Source organism: Chironomus tepperi, unplaced genomic scaffold (genome assembly GCF_022539635.2).
Source record: "Chironomus tepperi strain 1889 unplaced genomic scaffold, CSIRO-AGI_Ctep_v1 contig_309, whole genome shotgun sequence".
In the NCBI taxonomy this organism is placed as follows: domain Eukaryota; kingdom Metazoa; phylum Arthropoda; class Insecta; order Diptera; family Chironomidae; genus Chironomus; species Chironomus tepperi.
Window position 1 is genome coordinate 383,427 of NW_027226431.1, and position 20,337 is coordinate 403,763.

The window sequence follows — 20,337 nt, forward strand, 5'->3', positions numbered from 1 at the left end:
TGTCTGCAATTCCGCAAACCATGGAAGACACTTTGAAACAAAATACAATTGGTAAGTCATCAAACTAATAAAATTATCAAGTTAATGATTATTTTGATGGTCAGGACTGTTTACATTCGGTGTAATCAAGGTCATTTGACTATTGTCACATGCTTCAAATGGAATTTTATCTTGAAAGTCGTCATTTGTGTCATTGACTGTTTTGGATATCTGACTAGATAAAGAAACTATTTTTACTAATCATTTAACTTTACTTTTTTCAGTTCGTCATACTATACATGCTTCAATGGCGTTTTCTATCTGCAAAATTGTCCGGATAATTTCTTCTTTATTTACGATGAACAGTCTTGCATGTATAGGACGGATTTTATCTGCAATATCTTCCCAGATGGTGTCACTCCTGCACCACCACCAACTACAACAACGGCAGTGACTACAACAACTGTAATTCCAACAGAATGTCCAGCATCTGGAATCTCTAGAATTCCTAATGCATATTCTTGTACCAACTACTTCCTATGCTTTGCTGGAAATAAAGTTCCACAATCATGCAGTGAGGGATTGCACTTCTCAAGATCACAGCTTAAATGTGTTAGGAAAGAAGATTCAGACTGTGTCCTACCAACTACATGTCCACCTGGAATTGATCCACTCAACATTGTCTTCCTGCCTGACCGAACTGATTGTCAGAAATATTTCATCTGCCTTAATGGAAATCCACAATCATTATCATGTGCAGCAACTCTACATTGGAATCCAGACACAAATAAGTGTATACGACAAGAGGATTCAACATGTGAGGCAGAAAAAGCTCTTCCGGATATTCGAGAAATCGATTGTCCTGAAACTAGCTTAACAAATTTAGAATTTGTACCACATCCAGTAAATTGTGAATTTTATTTTATTTGCCATAATAACAGGTCGCATTTAGCAAGATGTGCTCAAAATCTACACTTTGATCATGTTATGGGCGAGTGTTTTTTCAAAGAAGCTGCCAGGTGTATTACTGGATAGATTTAGTATAGAATTAATAGAATTAGTTATACAGGGACTAGATTAAGAATGTAATAAAATGACAATAATAAATAACCGTTAAATGAAAATTTGAATTTTAGAACCGTTCAAATGTTTTTGATTTTTCAGGAATTTGTAGGGTTTTAATGAAATTTTGAATCGAAGTTCGTTAAAGTTGAAACAATTCAAATGTTTTAGAAGTGCGAGGTTTTCATAAATTTGAAATTTGAAAAACCGTTACATAATTTCGAAATCGAAAACCATTCAAATGTTTCAGTTACTTTCAAGGAATTGTAGGGTTTTAATCAATTAAATAATTTAAATTTTTAATAAACTTTCTTTTTATTAAAATAATCTTAAATATTAAATTAACACATTATTCACTCATATAAGATCACTTCAAATCAATGCACACACAATATTTAAGGACGTCTTGTTGTTACTGATGGATTAGGATTATTTGGTGCTCGTGGATCACATCTTACAAGATCTGGTGTTGTACACCAATTGTCATACATATCCCACCAGAAATCAGGTCCACACGTTCTTGAAACTGGATTTCCATTAAAGCACAGGAAGTAACTTGCACAATCTTGGAAATCTGATCTGAATTCTAATCGATTTGGATCGTCAACTTCTGGACAGTAAATTTCTGTATCAATTTCACATTGTGCCAGGTTGGGTGACATGCACTGTGTTGTGATTCGATTGTAATGTAAGCCTGGTGCACAAAATCGTTCATTTGTTGCGCCCCAGAAGCACAAAAAGTATCTGTCACAATACCATGGATGATGATGCCATGACACTGTATTTGGATCACAAACTGGAGTTGGAGCTTGACATGATACGTAACTTGCTAAAAATAATAATACTACTGCTGTTAAGTACTTCATTTTGCTTGCTTGCTTTATTTTTGACTAATTTCTTAATTTAGACTGAACAGTACGGGAAATTGGAAGCATTTTTATATATTTCTAGTTAATCGAATCTTATCATGGTCATATGAGATTAACAATATCAATGGCAAGTATTGGTGATAAATTGCTGAATTTCAAGTGTAATAAGAACAAGACATTTTAATTAGGTATTAATTCTCGATAAGATGAATGAGTGACGCGATTTTTGTTTTTAAATCTTCACTTCCGCAGCTGTATTTCCGTACTTTAAATGATAAGCTATCAGATGTTTAGATCCTGTCAACAAACTGTTTTTGGGTTTTTGAATTTTTAATTCGAATTTTTTTCGATGATTTCATTGTTTACAAATGAATTGAATTTAAGAATCATGAATTTATACACTTAAATCACTTAAAATATTGATTCATTGATTGTTAAGGATTTAAATAAATTTATTTTATCTGCTACAGTCTTCAATTCATGTAATAAAAGCTTAGTTAGTAAGAAATTCATTAAAAACTAATTCAATTAAATTTGCATTTTCAAAAAAATTTGCGGTTAAAAATTTGAAATTTCAGTGACCGTTGGACCAAGCATTCTAAATTTTTTAGTGAATTCCAAGATTATTAATTATCTTTATCAGTTAATTATATCATAAATACTCAATGTTGATGTTCATCAATGCTTCACATTCATTTTCAACAATTACAAGCAACAAATAAAATTTCCATAACCGTAACGGTCAAAACAAATTCAAACACATCACAGTAAGTTCGAAAAATTTCGAAGTTTTTTAACAGTTTGTTTATTTCGAATTTCAGGATAATAATAAATTTTTGTTTTACTTAATTAGACCGTATTTTCACGGTTTTTGTTACAATTTATTAATTTAAAATAAAAAGTGCCTTATGGAGTCACTACGAGGGATATTCCCTCGCACAGAGCCGCCACCAAAACGTGATTTTCTAAAGGAAAATGTGATGCGAATAAGGAACATTCAAAGGATGCGCAAGCCAAAAGATACAGAATACTCAAATAAGTTTACCAAGCCACAAAAGACAAGAAAATTAAGTTTATATGAAGACAGAATGCCGACACAGCAACGCTCAAATAATTCTCTAGCTTTATGCTCAACAAAAGCACCAATTGGACAAATTGGGAATTTAAGGAAGTCGCTAAGCACAATGTCAATATCCAAAGATTTTGGAACACAAACGGTTGATCCAGAAGCAGATGAATATTTCCTTAAAGACACAATAATTAGATATCCTTCAGCATCAACAATTAGATCGCTTGGAAATTCACAGCAGCAATTATCACACACATGCAGTAAAGGACATTTACTGGAACAAGAAGCACCAAGATATAAAAGTCACTTTCACGATAGGAAAGATGATCATTCAGAGAAAATGGACAGGCATGTAAAGAATTTAAGTGAATTTTTAGATAAAGGATCTGTCACCAAAAAGCAGCCGTCGTCAATCCTCAAAAGTTCCTCGTCACTACAAAAATTAAATAAAAATTCACTAAATGAATATCAGCAGCGAGAAGACAGGACTCACAGAGTCGGCAGTGCTCATCATTCAAGAGAAACAGTAACAATTTCCGATGAAAGTGGAAGTGAAAAGGACGAGGAAGTTCTTGAAATCAATAATATTGACGATAATAAGCAGGAATCATCAAAAGGCAAGAAGAAGAAGGAAGTAGGTGGCGGTGATGTTTTAGATGCAAAGAAGAAGCAACTGGAAGCTGCAAAAGACGATCCAGACTGTCCTGAGGGTCATGTGCCATTGTCAGAGGACGAACGACAGGAATCATTGAGAATTGCTAAGAAACGTAAGTAATGCGTATTATCTACAAGAAAAATTTAACGGTCAAAAAATATTTGAAAAATAACGGCTAAAAAATATTTGAAAGTTTTGAATTTTTAAAAAATAACGGAAAGTTACTGATTAACATTTCTTATCTTTTAGGCTTCAAGGAACTAGTAGATGACTTGAATCGACTACCAATGACATGTGAGACACTTCGAGTACGAAATCGTAAAATTGAAATTGAAAAGGAATTGAGAAGTCTGGAAATAAATCTTAGAGTATTTTCACGTTCCAAAGTTTATGTCAAATTGACAGAATGAAGACTTTATTGTTGATTGAGAAACAGATCATTTATTGCACAATACAATGAGAAAATTTATTGCCATTTCTTTTTCTGTGTAGGATTAAATTTTTTTTGTTTTTTAATGATAAGATGTAACATGATTCCGTCCCACTTATGCACAATGTTCATAATAATCGAAAATTTATAAAAAGTTTTAGGAATGTCTAGATATCTACATAAATTAAAAAATTGTAAACGAATATGACAAGTATTCAGTTAATGATAAAATATTATTAATAAATACCCAACTTAGAAACAAAAACAGACGCTAAGCATTATTGTCATTTTTCTAATTTATATGTGCCATTGTACGCCTGACATAATTACTGAATGAAAAATATGTGTAATTTTCTTTGTTGCAGAATTTTGTAGGAGATTGAGTGCTGTAGAAAGCTCACTTTGGAATGAGAGATCATGAAGTTTTCAACTGTCAAATAAAATTTGAATTTTCGCATCTTTTGGTTTGTGTCTTGACTAAAATTTGAATTTTCAACGATTTTTTGTTTGAATTTTTGGTAGCTTTTTGAGCTTTTAAAAATTTTTCGTTATGAATTTTGTATTTTTTTCACATTTGAAAATTTGACGAATTTTCAGCGAATATTAAATATTATCTAGGTTAATACATTGAAATATTAATTGTTTTTAGAATTTTTAACGGTTTATATTTTTGAATTTTTGAATTTTTGCATCTTTTGGTTTGTGACTTGACTAAAATTTGAACTTTCAACGGTTTTTGCCTCAATTTTAATCAATTTGTTTTTAAATCAGATTTACGGATTTTAGTCACTTTTTCTTCAACATGCGCTTCTGTTTCTTATTAAATCCGATAATCTCAGCCTTCCTTGATAGAACAATAGTTTAATAACCCCCTTAACAAAAGTCAAACACACACACAAATCGATGCATGTAAAAGCATGAATTTACATGACATCACACACTGTCGGTTATCCATTCATAATTCTTTTGGTATGTTCTCTATCCTATGCTATTTACGTTACCATAGAAATATTCATACAAACAACAGCCAATTGAACAAATATGAGGCAAGTAAACTCCGAGAACATTACTAACCGTGTCAAGTTTAACAATATTTTTTAACAAGGCAGATAAAGCACATCAATTGATAACGTTTGATAGTGTATCTATTGCCTAGTTTTTAGATAGAAGCATTCAAGCTGTTTCAACGATTAGTTAGTTATTGTGGCTGCTCGAATTCATTCGAAATGACAAGAAATCGAGCATTTGAGGATGAAAATGGCGAAACGGATGAAAGAAGCAACAACGAGATCCAGACAATATCAAAGAAAGTCTTTCCACACAGTCTGGATGGCGGGAATTTGACAAAAATTGTAAATTGTTGAATTTTATGACATTTATTGCTGATTTGATTAAATTTTGTCACTTCCAGGCCGACAAATTTTACGGACTTAATGTGAATGATTTTGCAACACGAAAGACAATCGCGCAAGGTGGAATAATTTATTCATTTATTCATAAATCAATATCGATGCAAAGCTTTTATATTTTTTAATTCAATTACTGTTTTAGGAATGCTCGATCTTGCACTTTTGACTGCTAATGCTGCTCAATTAAAACGAGTTATGACAATTGGACCTGCAAATCATCGATTCTATCATATTCTTTTGGTGCTCATCATAATCTCAATATGCCTGCAGGTAGCTTGTAGATTTAGAGAATGTTTGATTTTTTAATTTACACAGTTGGGATTTTGGTTATTCATGGATATAAAAAGTGATGAATTGTGATTGGTGATCGGAAAATTCGTGAGAATGGAACCGAGACCGAGACTACCCGGGAAATCTTGATCTCGATTTCGACGTCGGGAACCATTATTGGAACTATGTGAAGAAAACTCGAATTTTACATCGATTCAGAGTTTTACATGGAGTCGAGTCGACTTGGTTACTACAAAATTGACTTGACTAAACCCATTCGACTAAGTCAAGTGGATTCGGTTAAACTAAGTCAATTTTGTATCTAATCAATACAAAATTCGAGTCGACATCAACCTCTAATTATGTATATGAGGAAGAATCAGTATCAAAAAGCTGAAAATGTATAGAAATTCCAGAAAATATTAACGGCTTTTACGGTTTTGAATTTAAAATTTCGGATTTGTAGGGTTTTCCAATTCGAAAAGCAATTGTAAGGTTCTAAAATCGAATTGAATGTTCAAAAAACTGGGAATTGATTGGTTCCGGATTCAAAATTTGGAATTGTATGGTTTTATTTTGTTATTTTTTGAATTTTAACGGATATTCCATGTTTTAATTTGCTTAAGTACTTATGTACCTGTTCCATAATTAAGAGCACATTACAGCCAACTATGACTTCAATGGCAAAACTGTCATTTTTGAAATTTTGATGCTCAAATTCAACGGTCTTATGGTAACCTTAAATTCATTTAAATTTTAAAAAACCGTTAAAAATTTTAAAACCTTCAAAATCAATTTAAAACCAATTCATCATATTTAAGCACACAATTTAATTAAATTAACATTTCTAATAAATTTTTCAAGCATCCAACTCTTCAGCATAATAAATTTTTCACCGCAATTTAGTTAAATATTTAATGACATAAAAATAGATTAATCATTGTATCATCTAATCCACGCATAAATTCTAATTCAACAATATGCTTATAACTTTTTTATAGGTCGTTCAAGGCGTAATTATGTGCATTCTCGCAATCGTATTCGATTTAAATAACATAAACGAGCATCGTCGTACAAACATAGCAAATAATGTGCTGCTAATTGTCACAATTTGCTCTGTTTCGATTAACATAATTATTTCAACATTTGATATTGCTGATATAAAATGAACTGATTTATACTTTAATTTAAAAAAAAAAGGCTCGAAGCATGATTTTTATGCACGTGTGTGATAAAATATAAATTATTTTTTATGATGTAAATTTTCATTTATCTGTTAATCAAGAACAATTTTAAGGGTTAATGATGTTAATGTGTTAATTAATTTTTAATATATAATAAATAAACAGCAATTTAAATTATTTTTATGGAATGCTTTTAAAAAATTAATATTTTGGAGCCTTTTTATGAGCAGTTTAGTATTGAAAGATGAGCTTTTGGAAGTGGCATATTGGGTGAAAGCTGGGTGGTCCATTCATCCTTTAAGAAACAAATTTGCTCAATTCAGCAATTTTTGCAACCAACTTTAGTCCATTCAGCAGTATTTACAGCCAATTTCAGTCAATTCAGCAGTTTTGTTTAATAATTTAGTCAATTCAGTCGGTTTTGGAGCAACTTCAGACAATTCAGTAGTTTTTTGAGTCAACTTCAGTATAATTCGCAGTTTTGATGCCAGTTAATTTTATAACCAATTTTAGTCAATTCAGCAGTTTTGCAGCCGACTTCATTTAATTCAGCAATTTTAAAAACCAACTATAGTCAATTCAGCGGTTTTTTCAAAAAAATTTAGTCAATTCAGCAGTTCTTACAGCTAACTTCAGTCAATTCAGCAGTTTTTGTCAATCAATTTAATCCGTCAATTCAGCGGTTTTACAGCCAACTTAAGTCAATTCAGCGGTTTTTACAGCCAACTTCACTCAATTCAGCAATTTTTGCAAGAAACTTTAGTAAATCTACCTTTTATCAGTCAATTTTGTTATCATGAGCCTGGCTGATTTATGTGTCTAAAATAGTAAAACGTTTAGTCCTCATGTCAATTTGAAATCAATTATTTTGCAGAATTCAGTTGAAAATGAATAAAGTGCCAAAAAAGATGATTTAATAGAAATGAATTCAAGCTAAGCATTAAAATTCAATATAGCTGCTAAAAGAGGAATCGCTCGAATCAGTTTCAAAACTTATCTTTGAAACGCAAGCAATTTCATCTCAAAAATCCATCAAATCTGAAGAAGATTCCTCCAAATCAATTTTCCCCAGATAGTGCGCATTAAAAAACTATAATCGTAAATACCACAGCAAGAGGTAGAAGCGTTTATTTCATTCATCTACGGATACTCTTATAATTTCCACATTTACGTTCATTGCAAAATAAAATCCTTTTAACATATTAATTATGATCATAATCATCATCATCATAAGCATTCTAATATGAAATGTATTTGTGTGTATGGAATACGTAGAGGAAGTGAGCGAGAGAGAGAGAAAAATATTTCAATTTACCCTCAACATTATCACTTCCGCTAGCAAAATAGAAAATATTTTCCACACATCCAGTGTCGTGCGCATGTTCATAGAATTTTCCGTACGCACACAACCACACCAATCCTTTGTGTGTACGGATAAAGGAATACGTTCAAGATAAATCTAATAATCTACCAATTTTCGCGTTTGTGTGCTGTGCTGTGTGTTTCGAGTAGAATTTGAGAATTTGTCGACAGAAGCGAAAAAGCTTTACAGCACGAAAAGTGGGAATTTTTTATTTTCCGTGCAAATGGGAAATTTCCAATTTAAATAATTATTAATTAGTGAAATATTGAAAAAATAAATAAAAACTATCAAAAGCCAAATGTGATTAGAATGTAAATGGACGTCCAACCAACAGGATTTATTAGTGAAAATTTGAATTAAAATTTTATAAAATAAAATATAAAAAAAGTGAATTTTTTGCTCCGAGCCACAAAAAAAAGAGAAAAAAAAGAAATAAGAAAAGAGTAAAAAAAAGGAATTAGAAGAAAGTGTGAAGAGAAATAAATTTACATATTTTCCCTCCCGCATATCAACAACATACATAACAAAAAAAAAGAGAAAAAAAAGAAATCATAAGAAAAAATTTTTGTACATAAAAAAAGATATCTTATACTTTTTGTGAGTTTTTTATATCTATGCTATATTCTCCATCCATTCTGAGGGGTGAAAAGTGGCAGTGCATAAGAATTTATAACACATAAAAAAAGCAAAAAAATAATCAAATTAAATTCTGCTGAAAATTTTACTCAATTCCGCTAAAAAGGATTTAAATTCAGCGAAATTAAGCAATTTAATGCTCAATTCAGCACAATACAATTGAAAGAGTTTGAATTCAGTTCAGAAAAGCCCTTAATTCAGCGTAATTCAGCACAATAAAATTGATACAATTGAAAAAGTTTGAATTCAGCTAAGAAAAGCTCTCAACTAAGCGCAATTCAGCAATAAGGATTTGAATTCAGCGCAATTTTACCACAAATTTGACAAATAAGCTCAATTCAGCTGGAAGAATTGAAATTTATTACAATTCAGCGCATATCAACTCAATCGAGATTTCAATTCAGCGAAATTGTCCAAAAAGGAATTGAATTCAGTGTAATTCAGCAAAAAGTATTACAATTCAGCTGAAAATTCAATACAATTCTTCGCATATCAGTTAAAACAAAGTTTTAAATTCAGCTCAATTCAGCAAAAACGGAATAACAATTCAGCACAATTCAGCTGAATATTAAAGATTTAAAGCAACAACAACAACACGATAAATAAAAATGTTTTTCCAAAATCTATCAAAACGAAAAATCCTATTGCTGATAATCAATGCTTTGATTTCCATTTTGATGATATCCTGTGTCATCTTCCTATATTATTATCTACCCGCAAGCCATCAAAAAACGTTTACGGTCGAGAAAGAGAATTCAGTTCACATCACAAAAAGCCATTACGGAAATGCAAATAATAATAACAATGGTATGAACAGCCTCACCAATGGCTTTGTGAATGCAAATATTAGAATTTCCTCGGGCCGAAGGCCAACACCTATTGATCGTACATACTCGTCAGGTCTCAATTCATACTCGTCATTGTCCTCGAGCAGCTCATCGTCGTCAGCCTCACAAGAGGATGCAATCGATGACACAATTTATATCGATAATGACAATTACGGTGACGAAAGTTACGATAATTCTGGCAATTTTGCAAATGAGAAGCCAGCAACGGCGCCTGTTACAATAATTGAGAGGCCCGTTGAGAGAAGTCAAATGACACAAGGCGATGATGATCTCTATTATGAGAATTACGACGATACAGATGATGAAGATATTGATATTGTATCAAGTGGAAATGGTAAAATTGTCGTAAATATTAGAAAGCCATTACCAATGAGGACAACACATAAAATGATAACAACAACAACAACAACGGAACAGCCTGAGCCAATGCAACCAGTTGTTGAGAATGTTTATAGTGTAAGCAGCGAAATTGTATCGAATTTGAAGAATCAATATAGTGTTGAGGATACAAAGCAAATAAATAAAGCTGACAGATCATCATCATCATCATCAGATGCTGAATATGATAAGGAGGATGGTCCTGATTTAGATGAATGGACGACAGATACAGATGCAAAAGGAAAAAGATTAATTGGAAATAATAAAAGTCTCGTGGAGAGATCGAGGCAGTTACTGCTATGCGAATCAGCTCGTACTGGTGAACTATGTCGAATGCTTTTTAAGGGAACTGTTGGTTAAATTAATGACTTTTAATTAAGTTTTTTTTTTTTTTTCATTTCTTTCCTCCTTTATACCAAACTTTAATTTTCTATTTCTGTGGCCGGAATTCCTGAAACTTTTTTTTTATTTCTCTTCTCTCACATCTCAGCTATGGATGGAATATTGTGAAATTGGAAATGATAAAAAAATATATCGTTATATAGTGAAAAAGAAGATTTTTTTTTCTATTTATTTTTGCGCGCTACAGAATATTTTCTTATACAGTACATAGTATAGAGAGCAAATGGAAAGTTTTTTTTTTCTTTCTTATTTTCCTTTTTTTTATAATGAAAAGATGGAATAAAACGTAGAGAAAATAACATTGACGGGCTAATCCATAGAGGGAAAATGTAATTGAAAAGTTTTTTGCATCTGAATTATTTTTTTTTTCGTTAATTAATGAACTTACTGTTGTTTTTTGTGAATTAATTAAAATAATTGGGTTTGTTTCAAGCTGAATTCAGCTGGTTTTTGGTGAATTCAGCTGATATTTGTCGAATTCAGCTGATATTTGCTGATTTTTGTTAATTTTAGTGAGTTTAGCTGATTTTTTGTTAAATTCAGCTAGTTCTTACTAAATTTAACTAAGATTTCATTCAGCTTAGCTGGTTTTGGCTGAATTTAGCTGTTTTCAGCTAGTTTCTACTAAATGCATATAGTTTTTAATGAATCTAGCTAGTTTTTACTGATTTTAGCTAGCTTTTATTGAATTCAGCTAATTTTTACTGAAATCTACTGATTTTTGCTGATTTAAGCTGGTTTTTGCTAAATTTAGATAGAATTTTTGGCAAATTCAGCAGATTCCTTACCAGAACTTGTAGTCGACTCGGATTTTGTATGATAAAATCGACTTGACTGTTTATTGATTTTAACTGAAATTTTGGACTAATATAGTCGACATTATTTGCTGAACACATATTGAATAAATTATTACCCAGTTTAATAGATTTCTTACTGAAATCAGAGAGCTTTTGCTTAATTTAGCAGATTTTTGATAAACTATTTTTCTTTTGCTGAATTCAGCATAGTTTTACAGAATTATATAACTGAACTGTACTGCTGAATTAAGTTAAATTGGGGTCTATGTTGATTTAAGCTGAATTCAGCACATTTTTGAAGGACTCTTCTGACAAAAGCTGAATTCAGCACATACGTATGTTGAAGAAATCAGCTGGCAAAAACTGATTTCAACTTGCTTTTTGCTAAATCAAGCAATTTTTTGAGCTCAATGTCAAATGTTTTCGGAAATTAAGTTCAACGTCTAGTTTATCTAAGCTTTGAATCTAGTTTAGAGTAATTCCATTGAATGTCAATATCAATTTAGATGAATTGAACTGATAATTTATTCTAATAAAATACAATTCAGCTGGTTATCAAGTTTAATTGCTTAATCAAGTTTAATTCAGCCTTGAATCAAGTTTAATTTAGCTAAAAATCAAATTTAATTCAGCTAGTAATCAAGTTTAATTCAGCTAAAAATCAAGTGAATTTCAGTAAATTATCAATTTGAATTCAACTAATAATCAAGTCTGATTCAGCATAATTCAGCAAAACAGTAAACAATTCAAATTAACAAACCAAAACAAATTAGAAATTTAATCTAAACAAACATCAAGGACTGTAGCCATAGAATCAGAATCACCAAAGAGAATAGCTATTTCTAACTGACATAACACAATTATGGACAGATCACTAAACGTGAAAAATAGAGCGTAAAATTGCAAATGAGGTAAAAACTTGCTTACATTTTGCATTGTAAAATTGATGCAGGAATATCCAGTTACAATTTCCCTACTGTAAAGAATAAGCCTTGTCATTTATGAATTCGGCCATTTGGTGTAAGTTGAGAGAGAAGCTCATTGGACATGTAATCGACAAATTCTTATCAGAGATTTTTTTTCCCTCCATCCAAAATGATATTTTTTTGTTGTTGTTCCTTACTGTATAGAGAACATTCAGTTTCATGCCAAGCACAAACTGTGCAATTTATTGCTTTTTGATGACTGTGCAATATGAATGAAAAAAAAAGTATAATAATAATAATAATATGAGAAAAAAAATTGCTATAATTGAGTGAATGTGAATGGTAGGAACAAAAAAAAGAGATGAAAATGATTTATATGAAAAAGTATTTCGCATATTAATAAATAATATTATAAAAAAAAGAGATGAAATAAGTGAAAAATTATAAAATGTTCTCATTCTTATCAGTATTTTGTAAGTAGAAAATAATAATAATACTAAATAATAAAAAGTAAAGGAACGAAAAAAAGAAAAGAAAAAAATAACAAATTTTTACCATCCAGAAAAAAACAACAAACCAGAGTTGCAAAAGAGGTGCCTGTGACAGGCGAAAACCGTACAAATTCTTGATAATTTGTATGGTTCTGTAGGAAAAAACCATATAAATTATCAAGAATTTGTACGGTTTTTGCCTGTCACAGACACCTGTTTTTGCAACTCTACAGGCGAAAACCGTACACATTCTTGATAATTTGTATGGTTCTGTAGAAAAATATATAAATTATCAAGAATTTGTATTTTTCTGTATAGACGAAAACTATAAAAATTATCAAGAATTTGTGCGGTTTTTGCCTGTCACAGGCAACTGTTTACCAACTCTGCAACAAACATTAATTTGCCGAGATTTTGATGAAATTCACACTTCATTGGGTCTACAAGGGCCATAAAGATGTGTAATTCTCATCAAAGTTTCAGCACAAACAATATCAAGCAACAAAACAACACTCACATAACATAATTCCCCTTGAAAATTTAATTTAGCCTCATTTCGCCAATATTTCACCTTCTTCTTACTTGTTCTTACTTTTTGCCATACACATTAGACTCTAATATACGTGTAGGTAAAGTTATCTCCCCTCTCTTACACATTCCTTACCATCCATAAAGAAGAAAAGCATTAGGAATGGAAAAGCTAAACGTTTTTTTTTGTTGCTGTTCGGCAAAGGCAATAAGAGACTTTTTTTATGGGGGAAACATGAATTAGTGGTCCCGTAATTTTTCTCTCTTTTGCGCGCTCTCACTCCGTCTCCGTTGCTTCCTTTCCTTTTTTTGCTGCTGCCTTCATTATGCTCATTACGCTGATTCGTAAAAAAAAGTCAAAGTCATATACGAAAAAAAACTTATTTTCTTCAATTTAATGTCTTTGTGTGATGCTGCATGTTGAGCTAACTTGTGGGAAAATCTGCAAATTGGAATTTGAACATTGAACACATTTGCAGCATGAACTTTTGACCTAAATTCTAATATTAATAGAATTTTTTTTTTGCGGAATTGTTGATATGAATTTTGTGAAATATTTACAGAACATGTGCAATATATAGCTTATGAAATCAATCGAGTTGTCATGAGAACTGCAAAATAAAGAGAAATTGACATAAATTGCGATAAATAAATTGAAAATTAAATTCATGATAAAATACACAATTTATAATGTGGAATTGTATAAGGTACTTGTGGTTGAATGTTGTATTTTACATAGTTACTGCTGCCTTTGTCTCTATTGATGCTATTACGTAGAATTATAACTATTAAAACAATTTAAAATATGAAATTAATGAATTTTCCTTTTGTAAACAAACAAGAGCTGAATTCAGCTGAATTTTGCTGAATTAGAAAATTCAAATTTTCATCATTCATAACTGACAAAATTCCAATGAATTACTCAATTTTGAAGCTTTTTCACTCATTTCTTCAACTTCAGTCTTCAAAAATACAAAGTTCATAACATTTCCATCTGAAAAAGCACAAAACAACCCAAAATTTCATGAGAAAAATGTCCAAGAAATCAAAAAGAAAGCTTCAACATTCTTGCGATGTAATTAAAAAATGATGGAAATTCCATCAAAAAAAAATCCTTAAAACTTCTTTAATTAACAAATTATTTCGTCACGCAGCTCCAAAAACAAAAGTTAACAAACTTTATTCGTAAATTCAAAGAAAAAAATCCAAATGAAAAACAAAAAAAAAGTAAGAAAATTTTCAAACTTTTTATGGATTTGAAGACTTGTCGCTTTTATATCCTCATACATTTATTCATCGGAATTGCAGAAAATGAAGAAAAGAAAATTCAAAAAAGAGAACGACTGAGAATGAAAGGAAAAATTTTTTGGCTTTGATAGATTGCGAAGACATAATGAAGATGCTTAAATCCGCAAAGAAGAAGAATGAAACGAAAATGAAGTAAAAGAGAGAGTGGAAAAAGCATGAAAGAAAGCCATAAATATTTAATCTCCTCCCTGTCAGCTTTCTTATCCAAAAAAGAAGCTAGCTTCAATATATATTTTTTATTATACGTATTAAACATATATTTATGTGTGGATCCAGGGATGACTTTAAGGGTTGAATTGAGATTTTGATTTTTCTTTCAGAGTTAAAGTTTGGATTGTAAACAATGCGATGTTTCTTCAAAATTTGTTGGAATTAAAGTCAATTCTAAGTACAGGATCTGATTGGATAACGAATGCAGCTTTAAAGATGTTGAACAAGCTTATTTGAAATGAGTTAAGAACATTAATAGAGCGTAAAATATCAAAATTTGAAAGTTTGTTGCATTAATGAAAGAATTTTGAAAAATTTGATTTTAATTTCGAAATATTCGATGTTAATTATGAATTTCGATATTGATTTTGAAAAGTTTGAAACTTTAACATCAAAAAAAGTTTGAAAACTTCGAAAATAATTTCGAAAATTTCGATATTAACTTCGAAAAATTCGAAAATTAATTTCGAAAAAAGTTTAATAAAATTCGATAAAGTTGATATTAATTTCGAAAAGTTGTATAATAATTTGGAAAAGTTTGAAAACATTTTCGAAAATCGATATTAATTTCGAAAAATTCATTAAAAAATTCGAAAAATTCAAAATTAATTTCGAAAAACTCAAAAGAACCCAAAAAGTCTCAAAAATCAACAAACCACAAACCCCCATCCCTGAAAAATAGACACAAAATCTCAAACAAAGATAGACTACTTACTTATTTTCTTAAATACATAACAGAAGCAAATTTGCTGCGCCCTTTAAGAGACTTCCCGTCACTTTTTCTCTTCTTCTTCCATTCTGCTTTATTCACTTAAGTCTTATCTGTCTGTATAGATGATGATTACATCCAAAAAAGATTTTTATCATGCCTCCCTCTTCATTTCTGCCTGCAAGAACTAACAAGAAAGAAAAACAAATTTTTTTTTTCTCATTCACAACACTTTGTTGTTGACTTGGTTGCATGGATGAATAGTAGTCAACAACTACTGTATTATACTCAACCATATCTGTCTTTCTTCATTTCTTTTTCATGTGTATATAATAGGCAATGGAAATTAATGCTGTGTATGATAGCGACAGTTGATGAGCTTTTTTTTTTGCCTCAGATTTACTGCTGAATTTTTTATTGCCGTCAATTTTTAATTGAATATTTTGAGAATTTCCGAATTGGTTGTTATGGGAAAAAAAAAATTGGATATTAGAATTGGAAATTTCCTTTTTCGGTAATCTGTGACTTTTGAGAAATAATGAATAAAAATGGAAATTTCCTCCTGTGGCATGAGTTGTTGAGGCACGGAACTTTTTTTTCGTGGGATTGTCGATTTATGAATAATTGAATAAGAGGCCAACGTGTGGCTGAATTGTGGCTGACAAAAAATTGTTTTTGTTGAAAAAAAAGGAGAGGTCGATTATGCTCATTGGTATTAAAATAAAGTTACAGGATGGGATGCTTTTTGGAGTGATTTTATGGGTCAGGTTGAATTTTTGGGTTTGAAATAATTTAAAAATTTAATACGAAATCAAAGTGAACTTTGCTTTTGAGGTTCATAAAATTTGTAATTTAATTTATTTTGAAATTTTGATGTGATTTTCGGTGGATTTTCAAATAGAATTTTGTATCATGCTGTCTAGTATATTGAAGAGATTTTGAGTAAGGCAGATAATATGATATGTGATACAGAATTACTAGCTTGAAGGTTAGATAAAGAAGTTAAAATTTAGATTTGGGTTTTTGCATTTATTTTGCAGCTGAATTCAGCACTGAACAAGTTTGCTGAATTAAGCAAATATTGCATCGAATTCAACTCATTTGGTAAGAGCTTTGCTTAATTCAGCTCATTTAGACAGAGCTTAGCTGAATTGGGCTTATTTTCAACCAATCAATTCCTCTAAAGTTTGATTTTTATGACTGAATTAAGCAACTTTTTCTATATTATTAACTAATCACGGGACAATCTGTTAAATATTAACTGATTCAGGAACATTCTGTAAAATATTAGCTGAATTGAGCACTTGTTTAGTTGTCAAGTTGAATTTAGCATTTGATCAGCTGAATTCAGCATTTGTTTAACTGAATTTAGCATTCATTCAACTGAATTCAGCTCGATTCAAGTTTAAATCAACAGTTTTTCTGCAACAATTTGATTGAGTTTAGCAATCATTCAGCTAAACTCAGCAACTTTCTATTAAAATTCAGCAACAATATAGCTAAATTCAGAGACATTTAATTAAAATTCATCAATTTTTCAGCACCTTTTCAGCAGATTTCTGCAATTATTCAGCTGAATTCAGTAATCATTCTTGTAAATTCAGCAACAGTTCAGTTGAATTCACCAACTTACTCAGCGATGAATCCAACACATTTTCAGCAATTGTTTATTCATAATCCTTTTCAATCCTTCATGTCAATTTATATGAAACTTGATAAACTAAAGTAATTAACAATGTTCACATGTAATCAATGTTAATACTAAAATCGAATAGCTCATTCAAAACTTTTATTGGATATTAAGCTCTTGAATTAATTATTCAAACATAATTAAAGTTTCAAATGTCCTAAAATCTATGCACTAATGGAATATCGATGATTACACTTCATATTAGAATGAAATATAAATTGAAATAATTTTCCATCCGATAGCTGTGCATGCCTTAAGGTACTACTAAGTAGTTTTTCCTCAACTTTTATTGAAAAATTCAAATAATAATTTTCATACTTAGAAATTTCAAATTTCAATAATTCTCAAATTAGCATGATTGAGCATATTATATCCCATTTGATTCCAACATTGTTCATAAAAACAAAGCAATTTGAATTTTTTAAACATTAAAAATCAATTTTCAAAGCAATTTTTTACTGAAATTGTTGAACTAATGCTTCATTTCAGCTACCAAATGTATGCAAATCTCCAATTTTTTGTTCCGTATAATAAATTACATTTGGAAAGCTTATATAAATAAGCCATTAAGTCCTACCAAAAGTACTCGAAAATAACTTACTGGAAACCTAAATTGATCGTAAAATATCAATTTTCATGAATTTTTAGCATAACTTTAACAGTCAAATCAGCTTATTGATGCATCACTGTCACATCCAATTCCTCAATTCCTTGTTACTTTCGTGTCTTAATAAAAACAAAATTTTATGTCATGTCGATAAAATTTCATGTCTAATTTTAGAAATCACAACATTAAGTGACCCGAACTGTTCAAGCTTTACAATATTAATGATTATAAAATATCATGGACATCTTGTAGATTCTAGAATGTTTAGGAATTTAAGGTCAATTTTCTCTGAATAAAGGATTATTTAATTAAGGATAATTCTGAGGGTGTTGGAATGAACATTTAAATGAGAATTTTTGCAAAAATCACTCATGCAAAATTTACATACAATTGACCTAGATATTCGCTTCTTTTTTTGTGAATTATTCAAGGTTACAGATTGCTCGGTTCAGTACAATCTACACATTTCTGATGCTATTAAGGTATTTGAGTAGGAAGAACATTGAATCTAAGGGTATTTTACTGCAATAGCTCTAAAATATTTTCGTGTAATATGTAGCATTACATCTGCATTCCTATTCAATTTGCTTAACAGACATTCTTCAACAATAAAAAACGAGGTTTCCCATTAAATGCTTAACAACGGATCACAATAGGATACAAAATGTCTTTGTAAGTGATATTAAGGACGGAATTTTCTACACATTACTCAAAATATGATATATCTTGACAGTTCAGACATGAATTTTCAGTAAAAATCCTTAATTTCACTTGAATTCAGCAGATTTATTTACAATGTTAAATATTTAAACTTTAAATTTTCAGTTCATTTCGCTTGATTAGATTGAGACAATTAGATTCAATTGCTTTGCTCCGACTTTATACAGCCTTCAATATTGTTTAAATGACTGATAAACAATCATTTAATCCAAAATTTATGAACAAACTTTTCAAGTGAAAATGTAAACAAAAACTTTTTAAAGCACAATTTTTATTAAATTTTCCTTTGTTTTACTCAATTTTTATGCCTTATAGCTCAGATTTGTCATTTTTCTATCCTTTCTCATGGCTAGGTCAATCAATATAAGCGACAGCTGTTCCAAAAAGTTCAAAATTAAATCCTTGAGATTGTTTTTTTTTTGACAAAATCAAAGCTTACTTCAATTTATTCACAAAATTTACTATCAAGCAATTTATGAGGTAGGTCACGACTCATTAGACTTAATAGCACTAAGAGATAAAGACACAAATATATCAAAAGACCACCTCATAAATTTTCAAATTCCACTCATGCACACCATCAAAATTTCAATACGAAAATCACAAACCGCAACAAGAAAATGTCTCCCCAAAAATTGACAAATTAACTGTGAGAAACCACAAAAATTTATCGATCATGCTACATCACTCGGGTCAATCATTAACATTTTCAATTTCAATTTTGGTGAGAGAAATCATAAAATAAACATAAATTAAGCCATGAGGCACTAAAATGATGTGAAAATAATTAAACTTGAGATCATTTAAAATGAATAATGTTCCTTGAAGCTTTCTCCTTGAAGCTTTTATTCAATTTTATCGACTTGCTTATTATTCAATATGTCACAATCATTTATTGCTGCCAAACCACTATTATGATAATATTTATTTTTAAACAAGAAGCTTTTTACAGGCTTAGCAACAGTGGCATTTCTATGAAAAATTCAAAATAGCAAAATTACATTGTTAGAAACCCCACTCATAATAGCTCAATCATTAATCTCATACGTACTTAATGTTTGGCTTTCTGGTCTTCATACCTACACATGGTTAGAGAATTATGTAGGCACAAAGGTAGGAAGGTGATGATGAGTTGTAGTATATGGGGGGTTGTGTATGAATGATGTCCAATGATGTTAATTAGAATTGGGGTTTTTAGATACTCATGTTATAGGGATGGAATCAGATGAACGATAAGGGGTGAATTAAAGAAGTTGTTATTTAATTTTGGATTTTAGACTAAACTGCAATAGATTTGTGCCATTTTGTAAAGTTTTATGGAGAACAACCTACTTAAATAGCACAAATCGGTTAGTCGATCAAAATTTGGCACCAAGATGGCGTGACTTCGACATGGAACAGGATTTGAACCGAATCTGACACCATGATACTTAGACCAGACAAAGATTACTTATTAATCAATAGGTACAGTTGTCATTCTATAAATGAACTGGAATATTATTGTGTCAAATTGAGAGCGATTTGATGGAGTGCCATAGTTAGGGTGGGTTATGGGGTCAGCACTTCAGCATAAATAATTGGAAAGCCCTTACCCCTAATTTCCCACCCTTTCAACACCTTGTCACAAATTCTCACTCCATCCTCTTTCTATGGCTTTTGTTAAGAGTGAATGATTCCTTGCAAAGGGGTATCAGAAGGATTTTAGGGGCTTTACCTTCTTTTTGGAGAGTTTTACAAGACAAAACCCCATAAGTTCCTGATTATAGAGTTCGTGCATTTTCAGGAATTGGTGAAAAT

At 30.5% G+C, this 20,337-nt stretch overlaps 4 protein-coding genes across 5 annotated transcripts; 3 read left to right on the forward strand and 1 right to left on the reverse strand.

Moving 5' to 3' along the window:
• Positions 1-351: 351 nt before the first annotated feature.
• LOC139092758 (peritrophin-1-like) lies at positions 352-1,014 on the forward strand. The gene has a single exon (XM_070643291.1). It carries the CDS (start codon positions 352-354, stop codon positions 1,012-1,014), a length of 663 nt encoding a protein of 220 aa, XP_070499392.1.
• Positions 1,015-1,436: 422 nt separating this feature from the next.
• On the reverse strand, positions 1,437-1,907 carry LOC139092759 (probable chitinase 10). Its single transcript, XM_070643292.1, has one exon. The coding sequence runs from the start codon at positions 1,905-1,907 to the stop codon at positions 1,437-1,439; it is 471 nt and encodes a 156-aa protein (XP_070499393.1).
• Positions 1,908-2,716: 809 nt separating this feature from the next.
• LOC139092748 (uncharacterized) lies at positions 2,717-4,293 on the forward strand. Its single transcript, XM_070643281.1, has 2 exons — positions 2,717-3,746; positions 3,884-4,293. Exons 1-2 carry the CDS (start codon positions 2,819-2,821, stop codon positions 4,042-4,044), a joined length of 1,089 nt encoding a protein of 362 aa, XP_070499382.1. The 5' UTR covers positions 2,717-2,818; the 3' UTR covers positions 4,045-4,293.
• Positions 4,294-5,141: 848 nt separating this feature from the next.
• On the forward strand, positions 5,142-7,080 carry LOC139092796 (ninjurin-2-like). Of its 2 annotated transcripts, none has more exons than XM_070643328.1 (4): positions 5,142-5,416; positions 5,476-5,536; positions 5,616-5,746; positions 6,745-7,080. In XM_070643328.1, the coding sequence occupies exons 1-4, from the start codon at positions 5,291-5,293 to the stop codon at positions 6,910-6,912; spliced, it is 486 nt and encodes a 161-aa protein (XP_070499429.1). In that variant the 5' UTR covers positions 5,142-5,290; the 3' UTR covers positions 6,913-7,080. The 2 variants fall into 2 exon arrangements, with proteins under 2 accessions (XP_070499429.1, XP_070499430.1); XM_070643329.1 differs by having other exon boundaries at positions 5,144-5,416; positions 5,616-5,743; positions 6,745-7,074.
• Positions 7,081-20,337: the final 13,257 nt, after the last annotated feature.

Excerpts from the sequence above, each read along its gene's own strand:
- LOC139092758 (XM_070643291.1), top strand. The coding sequence starts at position 352 with ATGTATAGGACGGATTTTATCTGCAATATCTTCCCAGATGGTGTCACT.
- LOC139092759 (XM_070643292.1), bottom strand. The coding sequence starts at position 1,907 with ATGAAGTACTTAACAGCAGTAGTATTATTATTTTTAGCAAGTTACGTA.
- LOC139092748 (XM_070643281.1), top strand. The coding sequence starts at position 2,819 with ATGGAGTCACTACGAGGGATATTCCCTCGCACAGAGCCGCCACCAAAA. Across the intron at positions 3,747-3,883 it reads ATTGAGAATTGCTAAGAAAC|GCTTCAAGGAACTAGTAGAT; the intron begins GTAAGTAATGCG and ends CTTATCTTTTAG.
- LOC139092796 (XM_070643328.1), top strand. The coding sequence starts at position 5,291 with ATGACAAGAAATCGAGCATTTGAGGATGAAAATGGCGAAACGGATGAA. Across the intron at positions 5,417-5,475 it reads GCGGGAATTTGACAAAAATT|GCCGACAAATTTTACGGACT; the intron begins GTAAATTGTTGA and ends TGTCACTTCCAG. Across the intron at positions 5,747-6,744 it reads TCTCAATATGCCTGCAGGTA|GTCGTTCAAGGCGTAATTAT; the intron begins GCTTGTAGATTT and ends ACTTTTTTATAG.